Source organism: Zeus faber (assembly GCF_960531495.2).
Source record: "Zeus faber genome assembly, chromosome: 11".
Taxonomy (NCBI): Eukaryota; Metazoa; Chordata; class Actinopteri; order Zeiformes; family Zeidae; genus Zeus; species Zeus faber.
In genome coordinates this window covers 15,837,632-15,847,631 of record NC_137205.1, presented here as the reverse complement: position 1 = coordinate 15,847,631, position 10,000 = coordinate 15,837,632, and the positions used below count along the sequence as shown (strand labels likewise).

Here is a 10,000-nt window from a genome sequence, read left to right as displayed (position 1 = left end):
GTGTTCTTTCTGTTTTGCCTGTGTTGTGCTATATGTCCTAGACACACACATTCTGGTACTGATATCAAAGTGAGGTCCGAGTCAATACACCTGGTAGGTGAGGACCTACGTTTGTGGTGCACTTCTAAACCAAAAATAGTCAATTCGGAGACCTCACAAGTATAGCAACATGAACAAGCGTGCACACACATAAAATTCCCATAAAAACAAACAATATTTTTGCACACACATTTCTTTTACATGGTCTTCACAAGTATAGCAATACAAACACAAATACACAAACACTGGACCCCTTCAAGGTCTATTCCAGGTACAAACTGGAAAGCCAGCCACTGGTAGCAGGTAGTTTTCCTCATTACGACTCATTATATTCATATTGAGCGCCACGGCTGGCAGAGGGGAAAGAGAGTAGTGGAGGATTAAAGAGAAGGAGAGAGGAAAGACGACTGGAACGGTCAGGTCCACTTTACAGCAAGCCTGAAGTCCCCTCCACGACCTTTACCTGTGAGCAATTACAGCAGGACTGCTCCATGTGCACGTCTAGACGCTGCCTTTAAACAACAGTGCTGGTGTAATTCTCTGGTGTAGAACATATGCTTGCTCTCTCTCACACACACACACACACACACACACGCGCACACACACACACACACACACACACACACAGGCAGTTCAATACAAAGTGGCTACCTTTATGTAGACTCATTTAGGGATTCACACACATACAATTTTAGATAGAAAGACAGACAGACAGACAGACAGACAGACAGACAGACAGATAGACAGACATAGATAGATTTACAAAATACTAGACCTAATGGTAAACAACGGATATAACCTAAAAATAACAGAAAAAAAAGAAAATAAATGTAATAATATCTGGAATTAAAGAATGTGCCTACACACACACACACACACACACACACACACACACACACGTAGGCTACGTTTGTCAACAGCTGCAAGAGAGAATTAATCTGTTGTGATCTGTTGTGCAGGCAACGCGTAAATCATATTTCCGTTATATTGCTGAAGAGGCATTCCAAACCCTCTCTCTACTTCTCTCAATAACTCGCTCCGTCTCTGGCTCACATGCACACGCGCACGCACAGACACACACACACACACACACACACACACACACACACACACACACACACACACACACACACACACACACACACACACACACACACACACACAAACACACACACACACACTACAGTTCCTATTCATTGTTGGGGGATAATGTGCATGACATTGTTGGTCATAGAGTTCAGTCAGTCTTTCCAGCACACATCAGCTGCTGGATTATGTTGTTTTGGTGAGAATGTGTGTGTGTGTGTGTGTGTGTGTGTGTGTGTGTGTGTGTGTGTGTGTGTGTGTGTGTGTGTGTGTGTGTGTGTGTGTGTGTGTGTGTGTGTGTGTGTGTGTGTGTGTGTGTGCGTGCGTGTACACTGTATTTGTGTTTATTTGTATTTGTGTGTGCATGAGAAAAGTCTGATTTGAGATGAGTTACAACACAAGCTTGAAATTTTACCATAAACCATTAAATAGTTTATTTAACCATTTCGCTGATCATGTGCGGACCGAAACAGAACGATGGCCGATGTCTCTTTTCTCTGTGGTTCTCCCGCTTCCCCTCCCGCACCGCAGCGCCCAAACGGGGGCGTCAGGTCTGGACAGGCCGTGCGGCCCTTTATAGATTGTGAAAAATACCAGATGGCCAAGAAAATATAAATATAATGAGCGAAAAAACTCCTGTTTCACTTCTGTTTCACTGTACAGCAAACAGCAGCGGTGGGGCGCATCTGATTGTTCCAAATCGTCTGATGGAGAGTTAGTTCATATTATATTATATTATATTATATAGTATTATATTATATAATATTAGATTATATCAGACAGTCAGAAAGTGCATTCGTCTGTGTGTGTGTGTGTGTGTGTGTGTGTGTGTGTGTGTGTGTGTGTGTGTGTGTGTGTGTGTGTGTGTGTGTGTGTGTGTGTGTGTGTGAGCGTGTGTGTGTGTGTGTGTATGCTGTTTGGATGCCTGTGTGTTCGTGCACATTGAAGTTTGACTTCGTGTTTGTGTGTGTGTGTGTGTGTGTGTGTGTGTGTGTGTGTGTGTGTGTGTGTGTGTGTGTGTGTGTGTGTGTACTGGAATGTGTGATAGTGTGGGACAGACAGATGTTGCTGGAAAACACTTTGACTGTCTGCATGTGCGTGTGTGTGTGCGTCGTGTGTGTGTCTGCGTGTGAGTACACAAGTGTTTTTTTCCTGTGTTAGATGGGGACACTGTCTTGGACGGAGCGCGTGTTTCCACTGAGTGGGTGAAAAGTGGAAAAGTAGCGTTAGATGACCCTGAGACACTGTGGACCCACCAATCACTTTCCCTGTGTGTGTGTGTGTGTGTGTGTGTGTGTGTGTGTGTGTGTGTGTGTGTGTGTGTGTGTGTGTGTGTGTGTGTGTGTGTGTGTGTGTGTGTGTGTGTGTGAGAGTGTGCGCGCGCGCGCGCGCGCGCCCGTGGAGCAGGTGTCCATCGCACGGCGGAGCAGCCCTAAATCCCGTGCACCTGCGTTTCTTATAAAGCAAAAGAATTTCTCCCCGACTAATCCCCCCCACCCGCACCCCACCACCCACCCACCCGATGATTTTCAGCCTTTTGGAAATAACACTCCTCTTTCTCCTTTTCTCCTCCATCCCTCCCTCCTTCACCTCTTCACCCCTCTGGTTTCCTCCCCCTCCTCATCCTTCTCTCCTCTCCCGTCTCCCAGGGAACGGCTTCGGTCCTCCAGCGTCGATCTGACAACGAGGAATATGTGGAGGTGGGCCGCCTGGGACCCTCCGACTACTTTGGTGAGAGCTTGTTTCTCTTGTTTCTGCCAACAAATGCCTATAATTACAAAAAAGAAATTATGAGCAGAAACTGTATTTAAACAATATTTGGTTGTATTGCCCAACAATCACTCAACAGGTGTGGGTCTGGTTTCCCATTTATCAACCACTTATCATATTTAAAAGAAAAATAAGCGTGGTATATTTTACCTCTGTATGTTTATAAACTTTCACCAAGGACAGACAATGAGTTATCCTGGCACATTGATGTACGTCAAGAACGGTGAAAGAAATGAGAATATTGAAATATGGATTATAATTACATAGGATCATTATCACTCAATTATAATGATCAAAATTCAGCTACCATTTTTTCAGTCTTGGCAACCAACATGGTTGTCAACTCGGCAACCACTTCTAAAAGTTAGTGTCGGGCCCTGCGCAAGAGTGACATAGCGATCCACCAATCCAGGCTCAGCACATTGGCGCTCTGTAGCATTTCCTCCGACAAACTGCCCGGACACCAAGTTGAAAGGAACAGCGTTAGAGGAGGAAAATGGCTAAAAGGTGTGTTTCCGACTTGTTATACCGACACTTGCTATGCCGAGCGTCTGGAAGGCTGAACGTTATTTGGATGAGTTTTGCAGTAATTGAGGGAGACTTGGCAGTTGTTGAGATAAGATGAGATAAGATAAGATAGGCGAAGATAAGCTTTATTAGTCTCCCAAGGGACACATTCGGTGTGAACAGCCAGTGCAACGCAATAAACCAAGGACAAACATATGAGCATAAGTGACATTCTACAGGACATCAACTGCATATACGGTTACATGAGGGCACAAACCAAAGACACCGAGGCTCAGTCAGTAAAGAAAATAGCTGATCTCCCATGGGACACGTTTTTGAGGCAGACGATGTTTTCAAACCCTGTTTCAAACCTTCTCCTCTCAGGTGAAATTGCTCTGCTGCTGAACCGTCCCCGGGCGGCCACCGTGGTAGCCCGCGGGCCCCTGAAGTGTGTGAAGCTGGACCGGCCCCGTTTCGAGCGGGTGCTGGGGCCCTGCTCAGAGATCCTCAAGAGGAACATCCAGAGATACAACAGCTTTATCTCCCTGACCGTGTGACCGCACCAGCCACCCGGGATCGGCGGCAGCAGTTCCTTTTTTTTGTTTTTTTTTTCCGTGGGAGGGCTTTGGTTTTGGATACACGGGGCTTTAATCGACGGTGACGACAGGGCGCTTGCTGTTACCTATGGTTTGCTTTTGTTTGGTTCTTCGATTTGATTTGATTTTTTATTTTATTTTATTTTTTTGACGCTTTTCTCTCTATTGATCTTGTGCACTTTGACTTGACCTGTGCGTTCACGTAGCTTTATTTGAGAAAACAAAAGAAAAGATGCAGAGAGGTGTGAAAAGAAGAGCTTGTTGAAAATGTATAGGTACATATTTATGAAAAGGAGGGAGGTCGATTGAATTGAGGAACAGATGTGGAGGAGATGTCGTGTTTACATACAGCGGGAGGAAGGGTATGTGTGCGTTTCTTTGCTCGCTGGCTGTAGTTTACCTTTTTTCTTTGCTTCTGGATTATGGTCAGAACACCCAGACCCTTGTTACCTAAAACCTAGATCTAGATGTAGTAAAAAAAAAAAAAAAAACGTATTCTTGGTTGTTTCATTCACTTTAAGGCTTTTTTTAATTGTGCTTTTTACCACTGTTATTAATAGTGGTCTTAATCGAGGCAATGATACAAAGTTTGAATAGAGATTTTATTGGGAGTGCCATGCGGTGAAGTAGAGAGTGGCTTTTATTTTGAAATAATCCCCTCGAGCCCAATAAAGGTTTAGTCCAACCTGTGAGTTATCCTATTCCAAAGGCGCAATAGTTCCAGCAGTCAACCATGCAGCACAACACACACATGAATATAAAGATATGTCATTAAAGTCACACCCACCTAAACACACGCACGTGCAAACACACACACACACACACACACACACACACACACACACTCCTACACTGTCTCAGGACCAAGTGAATCCAGACAAATGTCTCTTTTTAAGCTGATGCTGGTGTATTATATCGCTAGGCGAGAGGTTTTGAAACCAATACAGCAGTTTGGTTTCAGTTGTTTTTAAAGACGTAACTTCAAATATTCTAAAGTGCGAAAATCCGAGCGAGAGATTGAAAAATACTAATGTTTCTTTCCTTTGATCTCGAGTCATCGAAGTCACACAACTTACCTTAACAACGCAACTGACGTATAAATAGGACACAGATAATCTTTCTGTATTGTCTTTCGCTATTTTCTATCTTTTTCTATCTATATCTGTCTATCTATCTATCTATCTATCTATCTATCTATCTATCTATCTATCTATCTATCTATCTATCTACCTACCTATCTACCTACCTACCTACCTACCTACCTGTACCTATCCCTCTTTCAAATCATCTGTCTATCTTGAGCAAATAAAAGACCAGCTTCTGAAGTATGCTTGTTTTAAGTCGTTATTCTCTCCCACCTTTGTCCCAGTGTGACCCCGTTTCTCCTGGTTCTGCCGCCCCCGTCTCCCCTTTCTCACCCTCCAGAACCAGGTACAGGCCAACCCCCTCGGGGCTGGTGTGCATGGCGGGTTGACCGCTCGCGCCTCTCTGGCTCGGACACATTCCTCCTCCACTTAGAGCTAAATCAACTGAGGAATGCACACGACGCCGGTTCAGCCGCCCCACCCCGCCCACGTCCACTTCGTCGTGATGCGCCCGATCGTTTCCCACACAAACGCACGACGGACCAGCACAGCCACCGTTTCTGCGCCGCCCTAAGAGCGGCTCCTTTCTGTTTACTACAATCTCCCAAACGGTCCACAGAGCTTTCCAGCGATTCCAGCTTGACCTCGTTTTGGACCTGAATTAATGTCTCAACTTCTCCTTTGGGGTGAAAGTCAGGTGGGTCGGACACAAATTAAATCAAGAGTAAAACCTGGAAAGAGGCAAGAAATACTAGATTCCCAGAGGAAAATGAGTCAGCAGCAGTCGCAGGCAGAAATGTTGCCCAGAGCGGCCAATACATCCCAGGAAGCCCGCTGTATAAGTAGCACACCGGTCAATGATTCCTTTCAACTCACATCCTGTTAACCTGGCTGACTGGTGGATCACCTGTGGGCGCAGCACGTGTTCACGCACGTAACCGAAGCACCTGGCCCAGCGGCGGGCAGCCGAGAGGCGTCTTGGGTGGGCCTGAGTTTGCACTGCCACCTGGGCCCCCAGATGAAACCCTGACACCGTGTCATGGTGCCAGCTCACCAAGAGAGAGCGCAGCCAAATACACACACATTCACACACTCCTTACTACCTGTTATTACAGGTCAGGGAGTTCAAGAGTAAGCTTCTGTGCTCTTGCACAGTCCCACAGTCCGTCTCACTGCTCCCAGAGACCCAGTGTTCCAGAGAAGTTGAGGCCAACACAGGCCCTGCCCCAGTTTCGAGTTGTGTGTCCTGACACTAAAATGTCCCCGTTTTCAACATTCACTACCGTTTTCAGCACAATTAAAATAATAGTCATAATATCATACTTGTTTTCAGCACTTACATATACTAACGCTAACCCTAACCCACCAGAGAAGTGGGCATTGTCATCAACACGCCCACTCGCTCACTGTGAATTGTATGCTTTCATGGCTGTGTGTGTGTGTACGTGTGGGTATAGGGCTGCCGCTTCCTACAGTATAGGCGACTCTGCTGCGCATCATCTGTGTTAACTTAGCGGTACACTTAAGGGTCCCGGTTTGGGGGTTTCAAAATGTGGACACCCGAGAGTTTTATAAAAAAAAACAAAAAACGCTGTGATAGAACCCCCGACAGATTGCCTAGAGTGGCAAAAATTGGTCTGGTGCCTTGCCTTTACTTTTGAGCACCTGCCCCACTGCACAGGCCTGGCGCCACCATCTCCCGTGTGTCACTCTTGTCCCTTTCCCACAGTGTGCGCACCCTTTCCACCGTAGGCTTTCTCTCTTTCTGGGTCTTGTGCTTCTTATCCGTTCTCCAGCCCCTTCCTGCTCCGCGTTTCTCGCCCTGGTTGGCTCCCGTCTCCTCGACCACCTCACTGCCGCGTCCACGTCTGTGGTCGCAGGGAATCCCGTCTTGGAAATGCCTCTGGGCTTAAACTCAAGCAAACGTGATTTACATCCGAACAACTGAACCACTTTCATTCCCTTTCTCACAGTGACTCATGTAAAAATGTCTTCTTTCCATACATTTGTATTTCCTGCTTCCTTTCAATTAAATACACATCCATTCCTCTAAACCCCCTCCCCGCTGTACTCAAACCCTCTCTTTTCCCCCTGCTGTGGCTGCTGTGTTCATTCGGGCCTTGAGAGGGTGTCACTTAAGCGGCCTCAGATCTCTGGAGATCGCCTTTTGTTGTGGCTGCTTCCGTTGCCGCCGCCGCTTCCAAGGCCAGGCCAACCCTGGAATTCCCACACTGGGGCATCATTGTGCGTCTGAATGAGGCTGACGCTGCCCGGGCCGCTGCGTGCACCAGGCAGACCAAACAAACAAGGCTGAAGACACAGCGGAGGAAAAGGGAAATTGGAGAAGGAGCTGGAAATGGATGGACACGGATGGCGTGGTGCAGGAGGAGGAGGAATCTGAAGAAACGCTGCGATTAGTCGGTGTGGTTGACTGGGTTCACACTATGCCGGCATTCTGTTGTAAAAGTGCCCCGCTGGGTGGTGTGAAAACACTTATTTAATAGAGGAGATAGATTTGGAGGAATTTACTCCCGCATGGGAACATCTTGCCCCTGTAAGAGGGCTAAAGTGCATCCATTGACATTCCAAAGTTTTATATAACTTTGCCAGGAATTTACAAGTTAAGAAGACTGGGAGACTAATTTGTGTGTGTGTGTGTGTGTGTGTTTAATGACTATTATACAGGTGCCAGCGTGTGTGTCTGTCTGTGTGTTTGCTGGCCAGTGCATGTGTGTGTGTGTGTGTGTGTGTGTGTGTTTGCCGCAACCCAGAACGGAGACGCAGAGACGCAGCCACCCATGGTCTCAGGAGAATCATATTTTTTAATTTGTTGCCACACACTTAGATCTGGGCAGAGTTTGCCAATTTAACAAACCACCCCCGCCCCCACCCCGGGACGAGCGACCCCCTGTCTCCCCGCTCTTTCTCTCGCTCTCTCTCTCACTTTTGTTTCTACTCCCCCTCTCCGGCTCTGTGTTCCCATAGCAGTCATCGGAGCTCCACTCAGTCTCCTTGTATGGAAGATCCAGGCTAATTAAAATGCCTGCAAGCAGATTCACTGCTGCATACCTAGGAGGCGGGAGGGAGATGCTGGGGCTACAGCCTCCATTCATTCCCCCTCTGCCTCCGCTCTATAGGAAGGCCCCGCGCACCCTTGTGGGAAATTAACCCCCAACGGTCTGCACTAATGACCCGATTCTTTGATACCCAAGGCGTGGTTCTGGAGATGTCGGGGGCCACTGTGACCCGTCCGTTTGAGGTGTGAGCTAAGCCTGGCTGGGTCGTGGAGCTCATCTCCGGCTGGTCCCCAGTTCTGGTCCTCTGTTCCTGGGCTCTAATCCCGACCCGGCGGGGTCACAGGTCACCGTTTTGGGCAGGGTCACAGGTGACTGAGCAACAGAGAGGCTGATGGGATTGGGGAGAGGTTAGGGAGTGAGTTAGGGGAGGTTGGCGATGAAGAGGGGGTCAAGAGGGAGACGGAAAGCCAAAAAAAACTGGGTCAGGAGATCATCACAAGGTCCAGATCCCTTCGAAGCACCAGAGAGTGGCTATCCAATGGCGGCTTGAGTTGAAAATGTGGCGTTCTGGAGAAAATGGTCCCTCTAAAAGCAGCAAGGTTCTTATTGACCGAGTCAGCGAATTACTGTAAGTCAGTGACAGAAGAAACCGTTTCACCATCAGATGAAGGTTACAGATTAAAGTCACATCACATTACATTGGACACGGTCAATTCACCCTTTGGGGAAAGAAAGAAAGAAAAGAAAGGACAAGGCGGATACAATCTGTTTGTTTTTTCTCTTTTTCCTTTCCCATGCTTGTTATCGTTTCTCATTTCCTGCTGGACGACAAGTAAATAATTCACATATACACATGTACCGACACGCAGAGCAGACCCCCCCCCCCTGCCTATAAAAGGCCTCCGCTCAGAGTTATTCCCATCCGGGCTACACCTCGTTTCTCAACGACAACGGATCAAAGCAACTTGAAGGATGGAAACGTCTGGAACACGGGAGAAAAATGTGTCGGTGGCATTTTTCTCCCTCCGAGTGGCATATTCCACTACGTGGTGTGATGCGCACGACTCTGCAATCTCCTGCCCACGTTGGGCTCAGCGCAACACAATCCATCACTTCAGTCCGGCTCCTACCCCGCTCCGTGGGGAGGCTGCCCGGCAATTGTCTCAATTGTTTCTTTTATTCCAGGCTTCTGCCCTCCGAGGAGTCGTTTAAAGGCTTTGGGCTTACAGATCATAAAAGCAGTCGGATCCTGTTGTAATCACATTAGGGAGATAGTGCAGGGATGGAATGAGCGAAAACTCCCTGTTGGGCTGTTTGTGGAAATGCCTTCAGAAGCCAATTTAGCTAATGTTTATGGATCTTTGGCATTTAGTCATAAATTCGCCCCACAAGGTTTTAACAATCCCCCCCCCCCCGCAAAGCTGAAAGCGTCTTGTGTTCCTCAACCGATTCTCATGTACGAATATGAACTTTCTAGTTTTGAGAAGTGACTTTCCTAAATGGCTCGGCTGTCAGATCGTCAATCCCCACCCCTCCGAGGCTACCATCACTTGGCCCCCGCAGTTCAGGTGTGCAATGTCACAAGACACTGGCTGGTTCAATTCCTCCTGAGTACCAGACCCACATCAGACAGCTTCAGCCGCCGTACCGCTCCCCTGAGGACCGCTTCATCCCAGTTGTCTCCTCTCCAATGGACCTCGCTTGGGGCTGGTGGGTCCAGGGCCCGTAGGGGGGACCCAGCCCCCCCCCCCCCCCCCCCCCCTAAACCCTGGAGGAATGTGTGGATTAAAGCAAGTTTTGTAACCAGAGACCACTCTGGCCTTTCTTTAAGCCCATAATGGAGCCACTTCCTATTTGTAATCAGTCTGTTGTGATCTCCCCCTTGCTTTGGGATTTTGAC

General features: G+C 47.7%; 1 protein-coding gene across 1 annotated transcript in view; it reads left to right on the top strand.

Moving 5' to 3' along the window:
* prkar1b (protein kinase, cAMP-dependent, regulatory, type I, beta) overlaps positions 1–3,959 on the top strand; it is a gene marked incomplete at its 3' end in the record, with an annotated part of 88,594 nt that extends 84,635 nt beyond the window's left edge. The window contains exons 9-10 of the mRNA XM_080010212.1: positions 2,775–2,856; positions 3,787–3,959. Coding sequence (XP_079866338.1) covers positions 2,775–2,856; positions 3,787–3,959 — 255 coding nt within the window. The remainder of the gene's footprint in view (positions 1–2,774; positions 2,857–3,786) is intronic.
* Positions 3,960–10,000: the final 6,041 nt, after the last annotated feature.